This window comes from Ctenocephalides felis, unplaced genomic scaffold, assembly GCF_003426905.1.
Source record: "Ctenocephalides felis isolate EL2017-DRISC unplaced genomic scaffold, ASM342690v1 CF-g0.4_SCAFFOLD_01886, whole genome shotgun sequence".
NCBI classification, from domain to species: domain Eukaryota; kingdom Metazoa; phylum Arthropoda; class Insecta; order Siphonaptera; family Pulicidae; genus Ctenocephalides; species Ctenocephalides felis.
Genome location: NW_020538040.1, coordinates 140,927,367 through 140,954,633, shown reverse-complemented (window position 1 = coordinate 140,954,633; position 27,267 = coordinate 140,927,367). Strand labels below are relative to the sequence as shown.

Sequence of the window (27,267 nt, the reverse complement as noted above, 5' to 3'; positions counted from 1 at the left end):
TTGTTTTATATTTCTACCGCTCTTTTTAACATATTTTTTATTCAATTTGGTTAAACATACCAATATACAATATATCCAAAATTTTGCCAATACGTGAGTTAATATTATAATTTGCTTACGGCATCTATGTAAATTATTGACATAGGTGGTACATCATAAATATTTTAAATTAAATTAATAAAGTATTAACTTAACAATAAAAAAATTAATTATGGAAATTAAATAAATATTCTGTACATCGAATGAACTCTTTAATTGAAATTGATGAACAAATCCAACACGTTCACACTTATTGTGCACAAAAGTCTAAATAAAATATTGAATACATTTTACAGTAAGATATTATTACATCTGACTACTGGTCGATATGGAAGACATCGGATATATATATACATAAGGTTACATTATGACATCATGAAACAATTTACTTAAATAATTCATAAATAAACAAAAGGAATGATTTAGTATTAATATATCAGTAAACAAGAAATTAAAATTAATGTTATAAAATGTAAGACAATATTTGATTACTTAATTCTAGCGTATAACAAAACTATTTGGTCACGTCTAACTAATTCTGCAGTTACGATTTTAAGATCATTTTACTATTTCGGCGATAATTGCGAAAAACCGAAATACTTTTAAAGATATACGAAAATCTAAAATAAATATGAATGTAATTGAAATGTTTCATATTTGGTATAAGCACTTTTAAAATAAATTAAATGATTAAACTTGAACGGTTCGAAGAAAACAGGAATGAAACTTGAGTAAGATTCGCTTGTAGGCGCTGAATTTGTGACATAAAATGGAATATTTTTGGGATTGTCGGTTCACTACTTTTTGGTTTTAATAAATGTTTATTTATTTAATCTGAATCTATGTAACTATGCATTTACTATTCCCCTATAGTGATGAAATATCAGAGGGCTGTGATTGAAGAGCAGCTTGCATTTTTGAACGCAATGTCGCGACATCGTCATCTATTCTGACCAGCAATCGGATTTTCTGAAAAAGAAAAATTTTATTAGATTTTTTTGTATTTATTTTTTATTAGATATTTATTCATTGCGATCAAATTATTTATTATTGTAGGTTAATATGCATGTTTTTGTACGAGGGATATCTAAAGTAAATAACTTAAAATACTTGTTTGATTTTTAGAAAGAAATATCGATTACTTTAGCTTATTTAGCTTTTATATTTGCAAGTAGATACTTGCAGACATATAGTAAACATATTTAGTGGATAGACCGAAAATGTTCTAGATAATTATAAAAATGTTCTAGATAATCGAAAAAAGTTCTAAATTGTATAAAAATGTTTTGAAAATGTTCTGGGCTGTCTAAAAATGATTTCTTTAAAAATAATCTGGATAGTCTGAAAAGGTACTAGATAATTTTGAAAATGTTCTAGACAAGTTTGAAACGGTTCTAGATAATCTGAAAATGTACTAGATAATTTTGAAAATATAGTTTTAAAAATGTCAACCATCAAATTAAAATTTTTAACATTTAAAAAATAATTATGGACGTAAGTGTAAGTGACATTATAAATAAACTTACATATATGTGTAAATAATCTACTTAATCAATCAGGAATCTTTATCTGTGTATTTCGGAATTAGCTTTCACATAAAACAAATTCGACGATTTCCAATTTATATTTTCCAAAAAACTTGAAATATATATACGAGGTCTGTTCAAAAAGTTTTCGTAATTTTCGTTTTTTCAAAAAAATATTTATTTATTCGTCTACATTAATGTGGTTCCCTTCAAAGTAGTCCCCCCCAGATATAATACATTTATGCCAGCGTTTTTTCCAATTTTCGAAGCACCCTTGATATTCACTTTTTGATATGTCCTTGAGCACTCTCGGCGATTTTCTTCAATCGAGGAAAACCGCCGTCCTTTCATGGGTCTCTTCAACTTTGGGAATAGGAAAAAGTCACACGGAGCCATATCTGGTGAATTTTTGCACTTTGCAACACTTTATTTCATTTTTTACGCAAAATTTAATACAAATTCTTTGACTTTTTCAATTCTTCCATTGTAAAAATCGCCGAGCTCAGAAAAACACGTCAAACCTTAGCGACTACCACAGACAAAGTAAACAGTGAATATAGCTGAAAATTTCATCATACTTTAGGGGCATGTATACCAACACAATAAAAAAAAAATTTTGACAATCAGACACTCCAGACCCGCGAAATTTAATTATTAGTAATTCCGGGTACTTTTTGAACAGACCATGTATAACTATGTCCTAAGAGCGTTGCTCTTTATCCCCATTTACTAACTTTAATGGCCTTTTTTTAATTAAACCTCAAGGACTGAAATATTTTAGAATATTTGTTTAAATAATAACAAGACAAAATTCATTCAAATTGTCAAAATTGGACGATATTTCTTCTCTATGATTTTCATACCATTCAAACTTTCTATTTTTTAGTACGTTAAATAGTTCAAGAAGTTAAAATTATAGATATATGTATTTAAAAGTACTGTGCCATCTTTTTATCGAATAGGGCCAATGTTAACGTTATTATAAACGTTAAAAAATATATACAGGTGTTTCTGCAATAATTGTTCATGATTACTTTATAATGCTAAAAAATTATTTCAAATAAAATTCAAGATTGAGTTTAGAATTCATTAAAACGCACCATTTTTTAATATAGTAGTTAACAAAATGTTACACCACTTTGGTTTTGATAAAGTTCATATATGATAGTATAATGTTCTAGTCCAACTTTCGCACCAAAAGCATTTGAATTTAGTAAATATTATTTTACTGCGCCGAATAGCGAACAAAATGCGCGCATGGTATAAAAGTGTTTCAAAATTATTAGTATTTTTGAATGATAAAGTTCTTTACGTCGATATCGCCAATTCAAATTCCATAGAGATATATCAATTGACCTCGGGCAAATAATTGTCATCGAAAACAAAATACTAATAACGTCAAAAAAAATATTTGCGTCGCGGTCGAAGACTTCGGAATATGGAAATATAGAATACCACGGTGCAATAGTTTTTTAATTCTATTTTGTTCAGTAAGCGCTTGCTAGAAATTGAAATCGAGTATATTAGTTTCTTGGATTATTAAAAAATCAGATCCATATTGCGATTAGAGGACAGGGCAATTAGAACAGACCTATCTGGTTTTTGCATCATAAAACAAGCAGCTTTTTTTTTTCAAAAAAAATATTCTAATTGAGGAGAAGTTTCTGCTTTGATTTGCATATGTTTAATATACTCTTGAAAAAGTTATTTAACAATAACAAAGCTAATTATAAATGATTTCACTTTACGAGTATATCCATTATCATATGCAATATTTGATTGTTTTCCACATATTTCTGGCATATTTTTTAGTAAAATAATAGGACAATTGTCTTGATCATTTTGATGTACAATATCTGTGCCTAACGATTGATATTTTTCTTGCAATTTTATTAAATTATATAATGCTATTAAATTAACGTTCAATTATTGTTAAATAATTGATAGAAAAGTTTATCAAATAATTTGACTTGAACAAATGCAATCAAATATTAATTACAGGAACTTATATATATATATATATATATTTAATTTAACTTAACTTATATTATATATATATAAGATGCATATATGCATCAAAATATTTGCTATAATTTACAATAAATATGTATCAATAAAAACTGTTATGTAAAAAATCATAGTCCTTCACTAGGCGTAATAAGTGATATATTTAGATATATCGTATTTGAAAAAATGTGTAATTGTTTATTTGAGAATAATCCTAGGATTCTTAAAAGATCCTAAATGTGATCGAACTGTTAGTTATTCGAATTACAATCTGTAATTCTAATGTTTATTTCATTAACAAATAAAAGTAATTGTTTCGTAAGTTTTTGCAGATGGCAAATAGCATTCATTTATTCTAATTGAGGATTGACGAAATGAGATTAGAAGATGACCTAGTGATTGCCTTCTATTTGTCATTATATTTTTATGTACTTTACTTAGTATTTTTATTTTTAATTAATTGATTTTTTGCAGCCGGGAAGCCCGGAAAATTCTATAAAGTGAAAATCGATATCATAATTGTTTATAATTTATAATATTATTATTGTGACAATTTGCATATATACAAAAAAATCATCGGGCTTTAATAAAATATCGAAATATCAGATATTTTTCTAATATTTGTCTTCCAAAATTTATTTATAACAAACGATAATTTTTTTCGTTTTATCCTTCCTTTTTATATTGTATTATTACATTTATAAATTTACGATAATTACCGTGGCACGATCTCCAGGCGTCTTCCACCAGAGCCAGACCATGTATCCAGGGATGCACAACATTGATGTGAGCGCCGTGAACCATCCGAACACGTGAGACCACCATGGGTATGAGTAGTCGAGGTATTTAACCGGCGTCCATTGAACCAGATTAAAGATGAATACTCCCTAGTAATTAATGTTAATTTAATGAAAAGTCTAAAATGGTAAGCACTAAATAAATTAATTTTTCTGATTATAATATGAAGACATAAATAATTCTTGTATGAATTTACAATGATGTGCCTGTGCTTATATGCCTAATGTATAATTGCATAATATGAGGCAGAACAGAGTGAACAAAAAGATTTAAAAAAGACAATCTAAACTTTCTGAATCAAGTTACGCCCTCTCAATTAGAAATGAGGTATTCAGGCATACTCATAAGTATACAACCAGACTTACTGACCATCGTAAGAGTCTAACAAAGAAGTTGTTAAATCAAATTCACAACAGAAAAATTAAAAAAATGCTAATGATCTATTGATAAATAATAATAAATTTGCTAAAAAATGCTAATGCTATTTTAAGCCTATTAATAAGTAAAAATCCATTTAATGTTCAGAAAATTCTGATATTCCCATTTGTACTATCGTCACTGTAAAGAGAGGCATTACTGAACGTAGTTTTTAAATTTATTTTTTCTGTATCTTATAACCAATTGACTTGATGTTTTATGTAGATTGATAATCGAGCAAATAAAAAAAGTTGCGTCCTCAATTTATTGTTAAAAAAAAAAATTTTACTTACGATACAAATGCATGGTGTCGTAATGGTCCAGCAGAATTTCCACCACACCATTGGATAATATCCGATCATGTCTTTAATTCCATCGTAAAATCTATTGACACCAAAAGCCCACGAAATCGAAACACATTCGAAGAAAATCAGGAACAACAAACAGAAACCGCTCACGGCATAAGAGTCTAGAATTTGGAACACGTACATACCGCCCTGGAAAAATACAAAATTACGTATTTACTAATTTTATAATTACTAGTACTTTAATTAACCAATTGCAATTTAAAATTAATCATATCACTTTCATTCATTCCATTCAGATGTCTGTTTTATACGCTGTCGTGATGACATATGTCTAGTATTATTAGAATACTAGGTCGACCCAATGGTTGACCATCCTTTTTTTGATTATTATAATTTTTCTAATAGTGATATAGTATATCATAATATTATGATATCCTAATAGATTGAATAATTTATCTAAATTATAATAGAACCTGGAACTTGCAGTTACAAACCAATATTTTACCTCAGACACGAAGAGCTCTATTAACTAAATTAATCAGTTAACTCTGAATGACTATTATACTCGTCATGGAGAAGCGGCATAATTTTGTATATCGACAAGTGTACTCGACCATTGGCTAATTAGATCGTAAATTTTGAAAAAAAAAATGGTTCTCAAATTCAATTTTCAATATATTTCGTGTATTTTAATGCTATCTCATCGTAAAATAAATAACTGCAAGTGGCGTTATACCTCAAAATATTTACCTCGATTCTTTTTTTATATATATTTACATTTATGAATTACAATCTGTCGTTATAAACAACATTCAGTAATTTTAATGGTTTATTAAATAAGGAAAATAGTCGAATGGTCACCCAGTGGTGATTCGATTCGAGGTTGGATATGTTTAGCTTATAGATGTAGTTCTGATGTGAAAAAAATTAAATAAAGCTTACGAGTAATTGTACATATTATAGGATTACTAAAGAATATCAAAAAGGAGCAGTTTTTTTCTGAGCCGTTCTATGCCATGATTTTTTTTATTAAGTTTTTGGCCATGATGTTTGAGTGGTTCTGTATTCTATCTTTGTATCTCAGACTGAACTTTTCAATATCTTCCTGAACTGTGTTCATGTTCAAATCTGTATGAAACAACCAATTTGGAACACACTTGGGTGCGTTCATAATTGCTTTCAAAATCTCGTTTTGAAATTTTTGAATTATGGCGATGTTGGATTTGCGCGCTGTTGCCTAAAGCTGTATTCCGTACGTCCAAATTGGTTTTAACATGACTTTGTACAGAATAAGTTTCAACTGAGATTTTTGGTTTATCAACCAGTATAGTTTTCTTCTCGTGATTAACAACTGTTGACGTTTCTTTTGAATATGGTATTTCCATGTTAGTTTGGCATCGATTACCTTGATTCAGACGACAAAACTGTGAGAACAGTTCTATGATCGCACAACCGTTGGCTGGTTAGAGAATATACAAGTTTATTTGGTTTTATAAAAACGAGTGATTTGCAAAATTAAGTATTAATAATGTATGCTGTGTTATAGATCACAGTAGACGTTATTGTCGCGTGTGAATAATAACAAAAAAATTTTTTTTTCGGTTTTGATTCCTGTCACCAACAATTGTTGGTTAATGTCTAAAAATAGTTTAACACGTTCACTTAGATCAGTCACAAACAGAAAATTATTATAAAAGGTTGAAGAGAAAATTACCACATGATCTAATCAACATGGATTCTTAATGCGAATTAAATCTACATTTGAATATCAATTACAATGATATATTTCAGTTTTATATTAGAATATCATTATCATTTATGTATCGAATAGAAAATCAACTATTGAGTTGTTTTTTAAAAATTTATTCATTTTAAAATGATGTCTTTTGTACAACAGACAACTGTAAGTGACTAAATTTTCTAAATATCCTAAACTCGACAGCTTCTATCAGTACTAAGATTTTTTTAAATATCGTGTAAATGCATATTATATTTATAAAAACGCGACAAGAAGATAAATTGCTGTGTAGAATATGTAATGCCAAAGTATCAGTAATACGCCTAAGTTACGGTTTTATACAGTTCTTAAAAAACCACAATCGCTCGTCTGAAACGAAATATATAAGAGAATATTTTTAAATTGCCTATTTCAACATATTTCATTATAAAGATAATAATTAACCTAAAACAATAGTTTATCGTTGGATAAGAGTAAAAATTCTTTATAAATTACAATGCAGACATTATAATAATAATTATAATCGCCTTTTTGTCTTTCGCTAATGTTTACAAACAACTTGACCTATGGCAACAAAATAATTTTTGTTCAGACAAGAAGTAGAAATAAACAGAAGAAAATAAGTTAATTGGCATTTTTGATTATCTATATAATTGCGTAGTATGCTGAAATAGATGGACAATAAATTATATTCATTTGTTCAATCATCAAAATGTAGATTGAAATTCCTACAAAATATTTTGAATATTTTTAATTTCGATTACCGAATAATGCACTGCACTTTTGATAACCAAATGTTACATTGGTCATATAATTATATTTAATAAGCTCGGTTGTTTTTCATTCTCATAAATTTATTAATTTGAAACAATTGTAAACAATGTCATAGATAATTTTAATTCAGATAATTTTTATTGTTTAAATTTTTAATCAATTTGTTATAACAATCCGATATTGTGTATTTTTTGCTTAATAAACAATGTAAAAAAATAAAATAGATGAAAGTGATTCAGTTTTAGATAAAACCGAATAGTTTGTTGATTTACAGTAATATTTATAATTCACTAAAATTTAAACAATGTGAAAACTTTATAAACATTAGCTTATATTACAAAATTAAAAATGCTGATTTTTAATTACATGACATCTTTTGTAACATTTTTTTAATAATATTCACGCAAATTCAAATCAATATGAAAAAAAACGTTAAAAATAAGTAAGTAAAAAATATGAAAGAAGTTTGAAAAGAGCTAATTTTTTTATTATTTTGTGAACGCGCACTGAATTTTTTTCTGATAATCATGAGAACTAAGATTATGGGTTAATATCAATATATTAATGTTCAAGAACTGCATGTACTAGATAGAATGAAGACGACTATGATAGATAGACTAATCGGTAGCAAAAAGTTTGTTTTTTCACTAGGTAGATCCTCTAAATTGTTTTTGAAAGTAGTTGGGTTAGAAGTTCAAAGCTAATCATCTTTGACACGTTTCAATTTTCTTTTTCTTGGCTTTGAATGAACTACCCTATTGTGCTTGCGGAATAAGACTGTCATTTTGTTCATTGTATAAGTATCTCATTTTGTCCGGAAGTGAACAAAAGTGAATAAATGATAAAAATTTTACCAAAAACCTGATGATTGCAATAAAATTGATCGAAATCACTAGTACTTATTAGTTCATTGATTTTAATAGAAATAATTACAAATATCAGTAAATAAAGTCCCAGCAAATATGACAAAACCACCTTCAAAATAAACTTGTAAAAGACGCGTTGCACGTTTGTGTTAATTTTTCGACATGACTGTGACAATGACGCTCAACATCTGGCAGAATTATTATTATTGCATCTTTCATCATGCTATACATTTGCGAGAACATTATTAAAACTAGCCAATTTTTAAATAAGGCCACTTTTCAGCCAATTGGAAGAAACTGGCTAATGAATTGCTAGCCTTGCTCGATAAAAAATCTCTAATGAGACACTATTTTGCAAATTTCTGATAAATAAATTTTACCTCCAAACAAATATTCAAAACGGATGTGATTGGATGAGAATGCTATACATATTTTCGTAACGTATTCGAGAGTAGCTACAAATGACAAAGTTATTTTACTTTTGAAAGACCACATTTTCAGTAGCAAGTATTGAGCCATTGATTAGTGAAATAAAGCCGACTTACAACAACAGTCACTATTTCATTTTTATTTCCAAGAACAAACCTGTGTTATGCAAGTCAATCCGACCAAGTATGATATGAAACAAACAATAGCAATGAATATTTCTTTCCTGCGCCTAAGAAGATGTGGCCATTCGTCAATAACTGCCGTAATGAATCCTTCCATTGTGCAAAATTGAGAATCCAAACCGATCAGCAATAACATGAAGAAGAATAAACATGACCACAGAGGCGCGCCTGGTAATTGCAAAACCGCAGAAGGATACGCCAAGAACGCCAAACCGGGACCTAGAAAAATATAAAAATAGGAATAATAAATATACTAAAATAGTAAAATCAATAAAAATTGAATCTACAAAATAGGTATTCACGTTAGAAAGTAATGAGTCAAAAAACTTCATCTAATTGTAATAAAGAAAAAATTTACATAAAATAATTAAATGTATTTTGCCCACATTGCGCCAATTGATTGGCATTTATCTTCTAGTTTTCAACGTGATATATTTTTACTACGAATTATGCTCAAAGTTAATGTTGAAATCTTGTTGAAAACCCCCAACTATCTTTATTATTGTACTTGTTTATTTGGTTATGAACTTCAGAGATGAAACATTCTGAACTTGAGAGATGACAATCCTGTGATGTATTGTAGTTTTTTTTTAGAAGACAATGGTTTTTCTGTCCGTATCTGATATATTGTTATTAAAAGTTTTCTAATGCTAAACAGATTCTAGGAAACATATTTTAATCTATATTTTCAAGTAAAAATAGATATCACTACAGTTTGATATCAGGTGGTCCTCTTTATATTTTTATTTTAATGTTGTTGAAGATTGAAGATTTATTAGCAAGATTGATCATGAAATCGCGCATTCATTTGAATTATGAAAATGTTAATAAGTAATCTAATAAATTTCTATTTCACATCGGGGTTTCTATAGATTGAGAGTTTTTCTCTTCTCATTTTTAACACCAATCATAAACTAGTGGGGTGGGTGGCATCGTGCCTTAAGGCAAATTGCTGGAACTTCCCGTACCGTAACGAAACGTTCGAGGAATATTGAATGTTTTCAAATAGATTATTATAAATATTGTATTATTGTCTAATATTTATAATAATTATATAAACTGAATTGCAGAGTTGAAATTATTTGTTTAAAGTATATTAGAACTATAGTCAGAATTAAAAATAAAATCTGAATTATTTTCGATATACAAAAAATTAAAAAAAAAAAAAAAAAAAAAAAATGGTACAAAATTTTTTTTTCCAAAATTAATTATTTTGTTAAGACAAGCAGAAAGTTCTTTGAATCAATTGAATCGGACGCTTAGTTCTCTCAAAAACTGCCATTTTTTGTACATTTAGCTCTGTATCTCCGAAATGGCTGGGCCTGCCTTTGCGAAAAACTAATAACCCTTTCTCCCAATCATTACTAATGGAATGTTTTTTAGATCATTCAAATCGGATGCTCCGTTCTCTCAAAAACTCGATTTCTATTTTCTGCACTCTTTGCTCCTTATCTCCGTAACTGCTGGACCTGTCTTTGCCAAAAACTAATCAGCTCTTCTCCTTATTAATAGGAATCGAATGTTTTTTAAACCATTCAAATCGGTTGATCCGTACGCCCGAAAACGTGGACGAAAATTTGTATCCATACATACATACACACACACACACACACATCCATTTTTTCTGAGGTATGCCAAAACGTTCAGAAACCTTCAAAACGTCGAGAAATGTAAAAATTTTCAATTCCGATTTTCGGCCCATTACAATAACTTACCCTACGGGAAGTTAATAAGGTGACCATATTTTCCAAAGTCAAAAACGGGACGGCAATTTTTAGTTATGCTTATCCGGGACGGGAGGTATATAATAACAGTTTTTTTTATATAAATCTATTTTTTATAAGAATTGCGAACTGTTAGCAAGAACTGTATTATTCGATTATATGTCATACTTTTTCATCTATGATTTTATATCTTATATCGATTTATATGTTTTCACGCTTTTGAGACTTGTAAAATATTCTATTCAATTTTATTCATGATTATTTTGAAAAAAATAGCACTTGTTTGTTTGTTTTTATAATTTTTCTTAATTCATCTGTTAATTTTCGAAAAACCGTGATAATCCGGGACAAAAGATCTAAATCCGGTACAAATCATGCTTTCAAAATAACCCGGGATACAAGGTAGAAATCCGGGACTGTCCCGGCCAATACGGGACGTATGGTCACCTTAATCATAACTTTCTGTTTTATAAGCTGAGCGATGGTAACCCAACGGACAATCATTTGATAGATTATTAACTTCCCGAAGGAGAAGTTTATGTTTTCAGCAAAAAATCCGATTCGCTAATTTCACGTTTTCTGGGCGTTTCAAGCCATTCTGAATGGCTCGAATGAGACCAATTTTGGAAAAAGTATGTGTGTGTGTATGTATGTATGTGTGTGTATGTGTATGTGAACAGATTTTTTGCCGTAAATCGACGTTTTCTCAAATACGGCTGGACTGATTTCCAAAATTTAAAAGCCGATCGATGTACCTCGATGAGGACTAGCGTTTCTTAGCTTTGTGCGATGATCGGCCGGGCTGTTTCTTTGTAAATTGCAGAAATGTGAAAAAATTTTCGTCCACGTTTTAGCCTGCAATTCTAAATCGATTTTGAAAATTTAAAAACCATTCGATAGATATTGGTTGGGAATCGTGCTGATTAGTTTTTGGTAAAGATCGGTCAGGCCGTTTTCTTGTAATAGAGTGTTAAAAAATGTTTTTTCGACGATTTTTATTATTATTATTTTGACGGTAGATACCATAGTCTTCTAGATCATACTAAAATATTACGGCCTTACGACAATTGGTTTAACTTTAAAAAATCGTCAAAGTTTGCAAAAATTGGTATAGTTTCTTTGGCATTTGTCAAAACTAGATTTTTGATCGACGTTTCCTCAAAAAGGCCTAAAAGTCATTTGATGTATCTCGATGAAGACTATCGTTTGTCAGTTTTGCGAGACCATCTGCCGAGCCGTTTCTTTGTAATTTGGAAAAAAGTGTTAAACTTTTCGTCTACATTTAACCTCAAACTACCGAACCGATTTTAAAAAATCAAAAACTGCTCGAAAGGTATTAGTTGGAAATGATACTGATTAGTTTTAGGTAAAAATCTACCGAGCCGTTTTCTTGTAATTAACTATTGAAAAAAAATTGAATTGATTGATTTTTATGGAACTTTTTTTGGCGACATATATTATGGTCTTATAGAACTTACTAAAATATTGCAGCCTTACAACAAGTAATTTGATTTTAAAAATTCACCAAAGTTTGAGAAAATGAGTAGTTTTTTTGACGTTTGTTAAAATTAAAATTAGACGATTTACTTGGTATAACGATAGAGTACTTGGTCTTAATGAACATACTAAACCATTAAAGTCCTATGGTAACTGGTTCAATTATGAAAATAAAAATTATTGATTTTTGAAAATTTGCTTTCAGAAAATACTTCAAGTTAACGAGTTTGTTCATTATCAATTATGTGTTATAAATCTACTCGGAATACTTTTAATCACTCATATTTTTTTTTTATTAATTAGGTCGATTATTTACACATATCGGAAAGTTCATGTAACTTGCCTCAAGGCAAAATACCAATACCTACTAGTTTAAATCATACGGACTCGTAAAAAAGAATGTGATAAATTTCCATAGGATTTCCATTCAGAGGATAATATTATGTGCGCATTAATGGCATTGATTGATCTACATAAACGTTGTTCTTTGCGTAATTTATGAGATATACCATTTGCTGTAAACTGTTTGGAACATTTTGACTAAATTTCAATATTAAGTTAACCTCGGTCAACAATTTTTTATAGTAGGGTAGAGCGGGGCTAGTTGAGCATTGGGTCAAGTTGAATAATCGAAATATCTCGAAAATTATTCACCGTCCATTTAGGCAACATATGGCGGAAAGATAGAGGTTTAGGAGAAGTAAACATCTCGCGATCGACAATTGAACTTGAAGTTCCTGAAGAAGATTATGTTTTTGCCAGAAAAATGATTTGTTAATATTATGTTTTTCCTACGTTTCAACAGATTCTGAATCGTTTCACTCCAAATTTAGATGAGGTATATAGGGTAGAGCGGGACACAAAAGTCTAATTTGTATTTCTACAACTACATGACAACACATAACATATATCCAAGGAACAACTCTCGATCTATGATCAGTAAAATTACTGGGTAACTCCTAATTATAGAAATATGTTTTTCTAAACTCTTCGTAAGGTATTGTAGTTGACCTAAAATCGAAATTGAAAATTTCTGCATATCTTCACGTTTCAAAGGTTTCTGAACATTTTGACTTACCTTAGGAAAAATGGATGTAAGTGTGTGTGTATATATGTGCGGATACAATTTTTTATCGACGATTTCAACAACACGGATCAACCGATTTAAATCGGTTAGGAAAATTCTAGTACCACACAAGTTTTTACAAACTATTATTACAAGATAATAAAGTGATAAAGAATAAATTATATAGATTGTCGCTCATAAAATCATATGAGATGTCTATTGTTATATCAATCTTTTCTCAAACAGTTTTTGTTTTGACAGGTATTGGCAGTGCTGGATTTACAGTAGGGGCAGTCGGGGCTACTGCCCAGGGCGGCAAATTTTCGGGGGCGGCAAAATTTGGATAGTGAAAAAAAATTTATACAATATAATTAACTCATTTTCTTAACATTTTTCATTTCAAGAAATATAATTAACAAAACATAATACGATCGCAATGCAAAATTTGGCAATTTTGCTAATATAAAGATTCGTAAACGAGCTGAAAGCTTAAGAAAAATATGTTCTTCAGATCTCGAGCACTCTTAAGATGACGAATTTATGCACTTCCAAGCTTATAGCGCGAAAAATATTAAACTAGTGACGCATGGCATTGTGCCTTAAGGCAAGTTACCGAGACTTTATGTGCTGAAAATTACATTTTACAAAGAGCTTTAAAATTTTTTAAAATATGAAAAAAATTGAATTTAAAAAACTTTTTTTAATATTTTGAATGTATTTGAAAAATATGAACTTTTATTTATTAAATTTAGTAAAATTGAATTTTATTTGAAGGATTCCTATTGATAACGAGACGTGATGGTTAGTTATTGACCAAAGCAGGTCCAAGTTTTTCGAAAATACGGGCCGAAATGCCAAAAATGATATTTCAGTTTATGTTAAACGGAACGTCCAATATCATTAAAAAAATTTAAATGTATAGACAAAATGAAGAACTGCTTAGTGGGAGGCAATTCTAGCGGTTTCGGTGATCCAATAAAAGAATTTTGAGATTTGAAAAAATATTTGGCGGTCAAAAGTGATCATTGGACACATGTACATTAAATAATCAGATATTTTAATAATAAGTATAAATTTTGTTTACATTTCTATGGGTTCTGTAACATTGTTTATCCGTTATTCTGCGACGCGACGCTTACGCGCTTCGATATTTTGACTCTACGCAGCCAAAGCAGCGCGATCGCTTTAACAAAAAATTAAAATTTTGAAATTTCAAAATATAAAAAAGTCACATTTTTTCAAAGTTTTCAAAATATTTTAATTTTTTTGTCTAATTTTGATTTTCGGTACGGAAACATCCAGCAATTTGCCTTCAGGCGTGATGCCAAGCACCACTATTTAGAGTATGTAATGCGTAATGAATTTTAAATGAATTTAAAATGAATTTTTATATAAAAACTATTTAAGGAAAAATCCAGGGATGGGGCGGCATTTTTGGCAGTGCCCCAGGGCGCCAAATTTCTAAATCCGGCCCTGGGTATTGGTATAAATGGTAGTAACATTTGTTAATAATTTATATAAAGTAAAATTAAATTCATTAAATGCATTCTTTACCTATATCGATTATTTCTTATTCGCGAATGTTTAATTACGGTACGGGAAGTTCCAGCAATTTGCCTCAAGGCATAATGCCATGCACCACTATCAAGAATAACTTGCTTATAAAGGAAGAACCAAGATAGCAGTCTGTCGTTCAAGACTTTATTTTTTGCTTACTAATGTATTATAATATACATTAGTGGATGTTGTAAATCGTGCGCCCCTGTAAAGGGGCTTTCCAAAAATTTCTCTTATAGCAGCAAAAAGAAGACTATTTTTTCATTTAAGCTGCCCGTTCGTTTGCCTTTGGTCGCAATTATTTTTGCAACCAAATGACAAAAGGACGAGCCACCTTCTTCTTCTCCTTGTGGATAAGAGCCAAAGGATAATGAACATCGTTTCGGACAGAGCGCAATAAATTTATTACCATTCAAGCTGTACTTCGAGGCGTCCGAACGAATTCCATCGTCTTGCAAACAATGAATATAAATATTTAACGTATGGATTTTCTGATTTTAAACAATTTAGCTGACCAATTTTTATTATTTCTGTATTTATAAAGATATTAATAAACATACACAAGTACTTTTTGCATCTAAATTATCTATAATATTTAAAATATCTAATTTTTACTCCAAAGAGAAATTTCATTTATTCAATTTTTTATTCGCGATTTCGGGCGCACAGATCAACCGAATTGAATGATTCAAAAAACATTCGATTCCTAATGATAAGGAGATGTGCTGATTAGTTTTTGAAGAAGGCAGGTCCAGCCATTTCAATGATACGGATGCAAAAAATGGTTGTTTTTGAGAGAATTAAGCATCCAATTTGAATGATTTAAAAAACTTTTTGCTTGTGTTGACAAACTAATTGCTTTTGTGAAAAAAAAAAAAAAAAAAAAATCTTTTTATTTCAAATTCTTTTTGGTATATTGATACAAAATAACAAAATTTATTTAAAATTCTGATTTTAATTCTGGCTAAAGTTCTAAAGCTCACTTATATTATACAAATAAATAATTCTAACTTAGTTATTCAATTTATATAATTCTTGTTAATATTTGAAAATATTACAGTATTTATTATGATCTATTTGAAAATATTTAATATTCCTCGAATATTTCATGACGGTACTGGAAGTTCCAGAAATTTGCCTCAAGACATGATGGCATACGGTGTATGGCATACACCACTGAATACTACTTTTTTTAAATAGTAACAACAACGTTTAATGGTCGGTTTGCATGATTTTTTACTACTTGTACAATAGTAACACGATTCTTTGGAAACTAAGCTTATTTTGCTAACTATTGCTCAATATTGCAGATGGATTTTTAAGTAATATATTAAGAATAGTTGATCGGCAGTTTGAGCATAAATTAAATTTAGAGAAATTAAACATGTACAGAAAATAAACTACCTGAAGCTGCTTTGTATTAACTATTTAAAAACCAATGTAAATATATTTTGGTACCGCGGTCCTCTTTTGACGCTCATCTGAATGATAATGAGTAAATTTATGAATTTAAAAACATTTATATTCAGATATTAGTTAAATACAGCTTAATTTTTTTCAATTCATCTTGTATTTATCCTAATTTAATTATTAATAAATAAAATTTGTTCAGCTAAGAATATAACATTAGATTTCTCGTCAGCGTTGGAAGTGTTGCCGTCAGATGAGAGCATATGTTTTAAAATTAATGTAACGGGCTACGGATTTCTTATCATTTTGATTTTATTATATATAGATTATGGAATTAATTAGAAATACTAATATATCTTAATTTCAATCCCTATTAGTTTACCAAAAGATATTTATTATGATTATTGTTTATGATCCGAAAATGTGAGAAAATTTGCAAGGAACAATTAATACTTCGAAAAACTTCGTAAATCGACGTTTTCTCAAAAACGGTTAGATCGATTTCAAAAATTTAAAAGCCATTTAATGTATCTCGATGAGGACTATTGTCAGTCAGGTCTGTGCGACAATCAGCCAAGCCGTTTCTTTAAAAATTGCAGAAAAGTGAAAAATTTTTCGTCTGCGTGTTTTAGTCCGCAATTCTAAATCGATTTTGAAAATTCAAAAACCGTTCGAAAGATATTGGTTGGGAATCGTGCTGATTAGTTTTTGGTAGAGATCGGCCGGGCCCTTTTCTTGTAATAAGGTGTTACACATTTTTTTTTCGTCGATTATTATTATTATTTTTTTGCCCTACGATAACTGGTTTAGCTTTAAAAATTCGTCAAAACTTGTAAAAATTTGTATGGTCTTTTTGGCATTTGTCAAAATTAGAACTTTCATCGACGTTTGCTCAAAAACGCCTGAACCGATTTCAAAAATGTAAAAATCATCTGATGTATCTCGATTAGAATTATTGTTTCTCAGTTTTGTGCGACGATCAGCCGTTTCTTTGTAATTTGGTAAAAAGTGTTAAACTTTTCGTCCACATTTAAGCTCATACTACCGAATCGATTTTAAAAAAATCAAAAACTGTCCGAAAGAATGATACTGATTAGTTTTAGGTAAAAAGCTACCGAGCCGTTTTCTTGTAATTAACTGTTGAAAAAAAATTTAGAACTTACTGAAATATTACGACAAGTAGTTTAATTTTAAAAATTCATCAAAGTTTGAGAAAATGAGTAGTTCTTTTGCGATTTGTTAAAATTAAAATTAGACGATTTACTTGGTATAACGATAGAGTACTTGGTCTTAATGAACATACTAAACCTTTAAAGTCCTACAAAAAACTGCCTCAATTATAAAAATTATTGATTTTTGAAAATTTGCTTTTAAAAAATACTCCGACCGGGTTGACGTGTTCGATTTTCAACAATGTGTAATAAACCCACTTCGAATACTTTCAGCTACTCATAAATTAATATATCTATTATGTCGATTATTTACACAAATTGGAAAGTTCATGTAACTTGCCTCAAGGCAAAATACCAATACCAACTAGTTTTGTTATTAGAATTATACTACTAATAGTAGTATACTATTGATCATTTATTAGCGCAGCAATGCCAGAGAACGGATATTTTCACTGGGAAACACATTTTAGATCTATATCTCCAAGTGATAATAGGTTCTTTGTTCTTTGTAACGGGGATTGATCTCGGGACTTGTGTGAATACGAAGCGACGCACAAACCATTTGAGATTTTATAGTAAAATTTCAACGATTAATTTTAAATACTGTGTTAAATCAGTTAAAATTAAATAAATATTTAAATACCTGAAGCGGCGACCTCTGCCACTGGCCTTTGTTGTTCGTGAGCCATGAAACCTACCACGGAGAATATAACGAAACCGGCAAACATACTAGTACTCGAATTAACCGAACATACAATGAGCGCATCTCTGAAATAAAATTTAATTTCAATAATTGTACGATTATATACTTATATAAATGCTTTATTATCCTTCTTACTTGTATACGTTATTTGTGAATTTGTTATAACTTCCCAACGCTACAAGTGTTCCCAATCCTAAACCATACGAGAAGAAGATTTGCGTCACAGCGTCGATCCATACTTCAGATTCTTTAAGTTTAGATAAGTTTGGACTAATATAGAATTTGATTCCTTCCATAGCCCCAGGCAGTGTTATTCCTCTTATAAGTAAAATAGTTAAGAGAAAATATGGAAACAGAGCTGTGAAGTATACAACTTTTCCGGTCCATTTGACTCCTTTCCAAATGCAGAAGTAACAGAGAATCCAAACAAGTAATAAGGTTCCAGCCAACTCCCAACGAATGCTGCCGACTGATTCGATGCCATCGGAGATCATTAAAGCACGTCGCCTAAAAATAATACAGTTAATAATATATCAACGATAAAAAAGAATCTTCAAAAGATGAATTGAAGTAGATTCTAATCAAAAGTGCTGAATGATACTGAAAATGTAAGATTCGTAAGGCAAGAAAAAGCAATGTATGGAGATGTGAGAAATTATTATCGTATTGAATGCTTTATTCTATTAAATTTCAATGAATTAAAAATTAATAACTAATTTGCATTTGCATTTGCATTAGTAATTAATAATTAGTTGTGCAGTATTCGAAAAAACTGCAGCCAGAGTAAGAGGCTTTTAGGCACTTTTTTCAAATGATTTCTTCTTCTTCTTTTATATTCTGGTATAAAAGAAATACATGAATGTAGTCTTGGGACATCGTCTCAAAAACGAAATATGTTAAACTAATATACTTTTAGAACATTGAATGCAATGGAATATGAAATTTAAATAATTTACTAAAATTCTAAACATGGCGGAGCCAATAGATATAAAAACATTGAAAGAAAACATTGCCTTATGGTTCTAATTTCACAGTAAATTAGCATTTAAATTACAAGCAGAGATGTGAGATAAGTGTTGAAAATCAGTTTCTTCACTTTTGTAGCAATGTTTTAACTTTAAATATTTTGTTATTTTTTTATCACATGAAATTTGAGTTTAAAAAAATATTGAAATATTTTATTTAAATTGTAAATGATATTTTCGCTTAAAACATTCATGCTGTGCTGTAAATGTACAGTACAGATAAATATGTTTTAAATAATATATTGAAAATGATTTTATACACCCTAGCAAATAATTTTAAACACGTTACTACATTCGAGTGGAAAGTGTTAACACTTTTCAAGTGTTCTTAACGCGAGTGGAAAAGTCGTCAAAAATCCATACTTTAATATTATTGATAGATATTATAATTCGAAAAGTCTTGAAAACTCTTTAGCACTTTACAGATCTATATGCTATTTTTTTACTTACTCCCAGAATTCTTTGACAGGATCTGTCAAATCTGATACTGACACATTCATGCTGTTAACAACACATGTTTTTGATAATGTGTTATTAATATTATATTGATCCCAGCACAATAAATTTTTCCTATCGTAGGGATTGACGCAGTTCTCTGTATTCCAGAAATTGTTACACGTCCTCCATGGTACATCTATTGGAACCAAAGTTTTAATTAAACAATAAAATTTAAAAAAATTAAACGGTTGAATATAATAATTATGGAATTTAATAATTTTACCTGTTCTCATAGACATAAAGAAATAGAATATCGCCCATGCGAGGATTACGATATAGTAGACGTTCATCCAACAGGACATGACGGCTGCCGCGTATCCTATTCCTGTTTTGGAAATGATAATTCGTATTATTTTTTTTGAAAATATTCAAAAACTTAACCAAACTATTTTCTACACCACACTGAACAAATAATTTAGAAATATCGAACATTTTAAACCAAAAATTATGCAATTTTGGGTTAGAAAAGCAAGTGAGTTTAGAACAAACTGACGTAGGTTGAGTTTATTTGAAATTCACGTGCATTTCTAATCTTTCATAAAGATTTGCATCGCTGTTAAAGTAAAAGCTTATGTTACAAGTTCTTATACGAACTTACGTTTTATTTATTTAGTAGTTGTATTTATTATGACATAAGAAAATTTTAACAATCGCGTTTGAACATTGTCGCGCTAATGCTAATGTGAATTAGTATCTGTATTTAAGTTGAGCTCATCAGGATTTTCACATTTAAAATGCTTTAATACAGGGATAGAGTTTTTTGTAGCAATCAGATGTATATATGTTTTATGGGCTGCTGTGTGAAGTATTTTTTTGGTTCGAAGTATCTAGGTTTTATGAGAAGGCAATCCGGTGGTTTTACGAAATCATTAGGTACTTCGAAACCTGATCTAATATATAAGATATGTGGTATCTGATATATGATCTGATATTGCAATAAAATTTTACTTGGAAACATATTTTCATGTGTACTTTGCAGTGAAAATGTATATTGTTAATGATACATATCAGGTTGTTCAACACTATAATTTGAATCCAGAGCTTTTGTGATTACGAATCAAATCGCTTTAAGACAAAAACTTAAATTTACAAATCAATTGTTTTCATTTCGATAAAATAACAAGTAAACTATAAGAAAGTCCTTCCTATTTTTACCTTTAAATATTGGAGCAATTTTGAATACTCCTAGACCACCTATGGTCAACATCTGCCCCAATGCCAATTCCATGAAGAACATGGGTATTCCAGCCAAAATTAATGTTAAAAAGTAGGGTATCAAGAACGCTCCACCGCCGTTCTTATAACACAGGTACGGAAATCTCCAGACATTGCCCAAACCTATTGCAAGTCCCACGACCGACAGTATGAAGTCCAATTTGCTTCCCCAAGTACCTCGTTCTGGAAGTGCTTCTTTGGTTGATATGCTACCTTTGTTACCTAGAGAAAATGAATAAAAAGTATTAATAATACACTATAAAACTTAATGCCTGAAAATCAATATGACTCGATAAGTTTACTGGTTCGATTTAAATAACTTCTGTATTTTATAGTTATCTTTTGAACTTGTAATTGCCCAGAATTATCACTTTTACTCACAAACGGTACTCTTTTCTACAGATGACTTAAGTACGAACTTTTGTAATTATTATTGCTTTGATAAATATAACATTGATATCTTTAGTACATTAATTTTTTTATACGACGTGCCACCTAAATTGAAAATTATTATACTATTATAACCTCTCAAAGTATATATTAATTAGTATAATATCTACTTATTCAAAAAAGAGCTTTATTATTTATTAATGCAACAAAAATTAAAATTTAATTTAATTATGATGAAGTAGATTTAATTTTGATTTAGTAGATTTGCACTATAAAATGTGCGCTGTTCAATCCAATTCTCCGATAAAATAGAATTATTATGACAACGCTAAAAATTGTAGTAAAAGCTATCAAATTGCTATGTACTTGCTGTGCAATTAGGCGTTTTATTAAGGTGACCATATTTTCTAAAGTCAAAACTGAGACGGCAATTTTTAGTTACGCTAAACCGGGACGGGGGGAGGGGAGTTTATGCTAAATTAATTGTTGATTTTAAAATGAATACTGTTTAAGGATACAATAGAACATTTTTGTTTTTAATGAACCGATTTTTTTAATCAGAATTGCGGACTTTCAATAAGAACTTTATGTTTTGATTACATTTCATACTTTTTTTTTAGTTAGTGATGTTTGTTACTTTTCATAATTTTTGTTAATTTTCGTGAAATTGAAAATAAAAATTTGAATTTATTAGTATGCAAGGCTATTTTAAACCGCCTTTGGGATTTTGTTTTCGGCAATTTTTTCATTCATAACGTATTGTTTTATATAAGCATACTCATTGCATACATCAATTGCATCATCATAAAACATTTACAGATATCTGATGGGGAGTTGTAATTTCATTATCAAGTGATTTAATTTTAACCTATACGTTTCGAAAACCCAGTACGATCTGGGACAAAAAATCTAAATCTGGAACAAATATTGCTCCTGGCAAAACCCGGGATACAAATCCGGGGCTGTTCTGGCCAAACCGGGACATAGGGTCGCCTAAGTTTTACACATAAAACCTAAAATCACGTATGTTTTATCAAGGGTACATTAGAAAGATGCACTAACAACAAAATTGTGCGTTTTACTTTTGTGCGTTTTTTATTGTAGGTTTCATATGCAAAACGCCTGACTGACAAATACATAGCTTTTTAACAGTTTTTACTACAAACTCATATGAAGATTGGACCGTAACATAGCGTTGCCGCGATGCCAAAACAATGCTATATTACATTCCTATTTTATGGAAGAATTTGCCCCACAATCTCAAAAAGCTCAAAATTCATGATAAATATACCCTAACTGACATTGATTGGTTTTTATATAACTATCATAAAAATGCAGCGTTTTCAACATCTGTGTTCTAGAGTTTTAGTATAAAAAAATATTAAAAGCATAGATGGTATAATCAAATTTACTCTTACAAAAATTCATGAAAAGTTAGACTTCAACATCACTCGACATATTGTTTTTAAAATTGTCAAAATTCACTGTTTGTTAAAAGATAATGCAGTCTTATTAAATGAATAAAATAATAAACTTAATCATGACTAATAATATGAAAGTATATAATTTATCAAGAGATTATTTATGTAGATAAATCGATAATTTGACAATGAGGTTATCATTGCAATTGCACAGTTAATGCTATGGAGTTCCTAAATGTAAAACATTTGAATCGATTGTTAAGAAATGAGAATCAGCTCTTTTTATATATTATATATTCATATCTATTTCAATCATTTTTCAATTACCTATCGATGGCATTTCGATCTCTTCCCTCAGTCCCAGCGCTGTGTCTAGATTGTCCTTCGCGGCCGCCGATGATGCGGCGGTCTTATGATGCTCCATCTTGGGTCTTCACTTATCTCGTTCTAAGATCTATTGAATTTTCGCAAAAAACTTTGCTTCCGATATGTAGAAAAAAATCGAGAACCTGTACCCGCTCCACGAGCTCGATGCCGTCTTCCCTCGAGTCTTCTCAGCTAACCCTAGTCGAATTCGCGCGACTGGCACATCACTCCGAATTGGAAAATCCTGCTGAATTGGTACAATTTTATTCAGATAAATAATTAGGCTACCACATACTATTTATAATTAAAATCGCACTTAGATTACTACTATATATCACAGTGCAAAACCTTTAAAATAAATAATTTTTGTTCGTTTCAATTGCTATCAGAACCATTCATGTTCTATGAGCTGTTCTGATGTTAATCCTTAACCTAGTATTTTTTAACGCAACCCGACGGTTGACTATTTTCTACCTAATGCGATTTTGTATCAAATACCAACAAGGTATATAAAACAGTAATGCCCCGAAACACTTGATCTCATATTTACATCTATAACATGTGAAAAATTTTATATCACGACTGCTCGATACCAAGGTAGCTGAGGTGGATTTCCAATACAGAACCAGTGGTTTCGAATTAGTCGATAAAGTTACTAGCTCAAACGTAGTTCGCTTTTTTATGTTAAATAGCTATTAGAATATGAAACATTCTATAAGCTATTGCGATCTAGTTGATCTCAAAGTCGAATTGACCAGAAAAGGATTTTGACTTTCCAATGAGATTCCTTGTTTCTTATAGTAAGTTTATAATATTTATAATATGAAATGCTTTACGGTTTGGTAAGCTTCAAGTCTTTTTATTTATTTTTTTGTATGGACGCTGCAACATAATGTGTACTGATTTTAGCAAATTTTAACCAAGGCAGTGTAAAAGCTCATGCAGACAGGATTATTGATACAGATTTTTATTAGAGAAATTTATTTAGCATTAAATTAAATTACAATCAAGTTTATAAATTGAATGTATTAAAAACAAAGATTATGTTTATAGCAAACTAAAATTGACTATACTAAAGTAGAAATTTGGTAAGAATGAAAGAAAAGTTTTGGGTAAGAAAAAAATAAGGTAGTAAACTAAATGCCTGACAAAAATTAAAAACGTTCTAATGCATATTGTTTAACCTTTTGACGTACATATTAACAAGGGCATAGATCTACGTTACGTATTATATAATATGATCCATTTGAATTATATTTGTTGGCAATTTTTTAATTTCGAAAATTTGTTACAATTTTTTAGATTATAAAAAAGTTTTTTTATAAATGAAATTATATATAATAAATGAAAACAAAGTTAGGTAATCGACAGATGATATATTTGCGTTTTGAGACCAGATTTGACTCATCATCAATGTGACAAATATAAATTATATAAATGTAAAATACAATATTGAAAAATCTAAAAACAATATTTTCCAATTTAACAAACTCAATTTTATAGATATTTGAATAGACTGAAAATGTGACATGTTACACCAATGATGAACATTTTTGTGTGTAAATATATATATATATATATATATATATATATATATATATAATCAAAAATGAATTTCGCATGCTATCTACGATACGAGCATATGAAATAAGTACAATACGATTTAATTTCCGTTTTTGCACATTTGCCCCGAACATGATTCTTGAAGTGTTTGTCATTACCGGAGCGACTTTTAGTTCCGTTTCGCTAAAAGGATTTTTGATCATGCTATGACATTTGATTATTGAATTTTTTTATTTAAAATTATTTCGAATGCTTCCCAAACAGCTAGACCAAAATAATTTGACTATTAATTATTAAATATTCTAAAAGACTTGAACACATTTACTAGAACTTTGCTACGTAGAAGAAATTTAATTTCGGATCTATTTTATTTATATAGAAACAAATTTTGACTCCCATTCACTTATATCTATATATTTAAGGAAGTAACTGGTAATTTCTACTTATTCTCATATATTTATTATATGTGTCTATCTAGATATCATACTTTAACATACTTTAAATTGGTGTTCATTATCTATACTTTGCAGTACAAGTAGATATCATTACAGTTTAATACCACGTAGATTATATCGAAAAATTTGAACTCGGTACCTTGTTGTTTCAAGACTGAGGCTTTCATGATTGTTAATATTAATGTAGTCAGTGTCCAGTGTTGTAATATGTAAATTGCAGTTAAATGTTGATTATATATTAGATATATTATTAGAATAACTTGTTTGCATAAGTTTACAATTAGATTAATATTAACTTTATCATTTATCTATATATAATTTTTATGTTCAGAGATTCTTTGCATTATTCAAAATGCCCAATATGGACAGTTCATGGGGTCCAAATATGGAATACTCCACACATGTATTATGTCCTTTCGCGATTTTATATATATATATATATATATATATATATATATATATATATATTTTAATATATAGATTTTGAAGAGAAATATAATCGTGTATCAATTCATTCCAGATGCCTTAAAAATATAATTTATACTAATTGTAAGACATTTAATTATATTTTTTAAATTTAACTTCACACATTTAATTGACAAGAATAAGCTTATTCAAGAAAGGCTGTTTTTACCCATGGCGAATATATAATGAAATTGATTTTTATAAATTTGTTGTATTGATTTATTTTGTGCGGCACTTTCAGATAATCACATTTTGTTCTTAAATGAAAATTTAAATTGAGTAATTATTTTTAGTAAGTTCTAACTCTAGTGGACAGTTCGGTCTATATTGATTATCCAAACTGTTAGAGATTTCTAAATATGCAACATGCTGGGGTTTTGCTTAATCTCACTATTCTCGTAAGTTTATACATTTTTTTAATATTTTATATTTGTTATAAGTGTATGTGTAAATATATTTGTCTGGTGCATCTACTAAACGCATAATATCTAAATAGAGGTGATTTATCATCATCTGACCCACACATCGTTAGTAAATGTCATATAATATAAATTGCACAATTGGGTGACACACTCTTTTTAAAATCTTAACTTAGACTAATTCACGCTTTTTGATTACTTAATTATTTAATCTCTTGGCGGAGGAGTCTTTGCAATGTCAGGGCTTCATAATGATAATTATGTTAAAAATATACATACTTCAATTGAGAATTGTATTAATTAACCGATTCGAAATATAAATATTTCCATATGGCTGCAACTAGATCTGAATTATTTTTATATTTCTGGTAATAATTACAACAATTAATAAATAATAATTTGAAAATTCTGTTTCAATGTATATTTTTTTAGTCTTCTACTTGTCTGTCGATTACTATTCTTGGGAAAGGATACATTTGTATGCTGAATTTGTAGCCGAAAAGTGTTCTTAGTAGTTTATATATATATGAATAATTTATTCGCATTTTTCATACCCAATAATTGAACTTTAAACAAAAATTTCATACATTTACATGATAATCTACTAGGTATTACAGTGAATAGGAAAAAATGATATATCGAAGCTTTTAATTAAATCTATTATTTGAATAAATCATATATACGGTTAATAATATTATAATTATTAACAGTGCCAAATTCACTCTAAATTTAAACAAACTTCACTTCATGAAAATATTTTTATGCAGAAATCTACTTATATTTTTCTTTGAATAATAATACTTCTTTTATTTAGTTTTTGTATAGAATAATTTTTCTTATTTCAATTAGTCACATTCATAAGGATCAATTGAAAAAAAAAACATCTTCCGTAAAATTCATGACGTTTAAAAATGCCAAAAGTTTTTTTATGTTATATGTATATGACAAAAAACAAATTGATGCATATAACTTTTTCGATTTAAAAATATTTTTCGTTCGGACAGAATGTTGCCTAGTTCTGATTTAATTTATTCCAGTGCAACTCAACAGACAACGAATGCGTATGATATGCTAATAAATATTATTATTTACTACAATGAGATAATGGCCATGCAAAAATATATCTATATTAACAATGAATAATTGCACTATTTTAAACTGAAGTAGTTTCTAAATGTACTTGGTTTCAATTATGTATTCTATTGGACAGTTGTCAGTGACAGAAGTACAATGCCGT

At 29.1% G+C, this 27,267-nt stretch overlaps 1 protein-coding gene across 1 annotated transcript; it reads right to left on the bottom strand.

Moving 5' to 3' along the window:
• Positions 1 to 794: 794 nt before the first annotated feature.
• LOC113376671 (sodium- and chloride-dependent GABA transporter 1) lies at positions 795 to 23,351 on the bottom strand. The gene is made up of 10 exons (XM_026616678.1): positions 23,090 to 23,351; positions 20,892 to 21,173; positions 19,960 to 20,061; positions 19,689 to 19,872; positions 18,349 to 18,720; positions 18,154 to 18,278; positions 9,059 to 9,303; positions 5,081 to 5,284; positions 4,292 to 4,459; positions 795 to 1,008 (listed from the first exon to the last, which is right to left on the bottom strand). Exons 1-10 carry the CDS (start codon positions 23,184 to 23,186, stop codon positions 907 to 909), a joined length of 1,881 nt encoding a protein of 626 aa, XP_026472463.1. The 5' UTR covers positions 23,187 to 23,351; the 3' UTR covers positions 795 to 906.
• Between the last annotated feature and the right edge of the window lie 3,916 nt (positions 23,352 to 27,267).

Coding starts and splice junctions, on each gene's coding strand:
- LOC113376671 (XM_026616678.1), bottom strand. CDS start 23,186: ATGGAGCATCATAAGACCGCCGCATCATCGGCGGCCGCGAAGGACAAT. Junction 21,174..23,089: donor GATCGAAATGCCATCGATAG/GTAATTGAAAAA, acceptor CATTTTCTCTAG/GTAACAAAGGTAGCATATCA. Junction 20,062..20,891: donor AATTGCTCCAATATTTAAAG/GTAAAAATAGGA, acceptor TTTCCAAAACAG/GAATAGGATACGCGGCAGCC.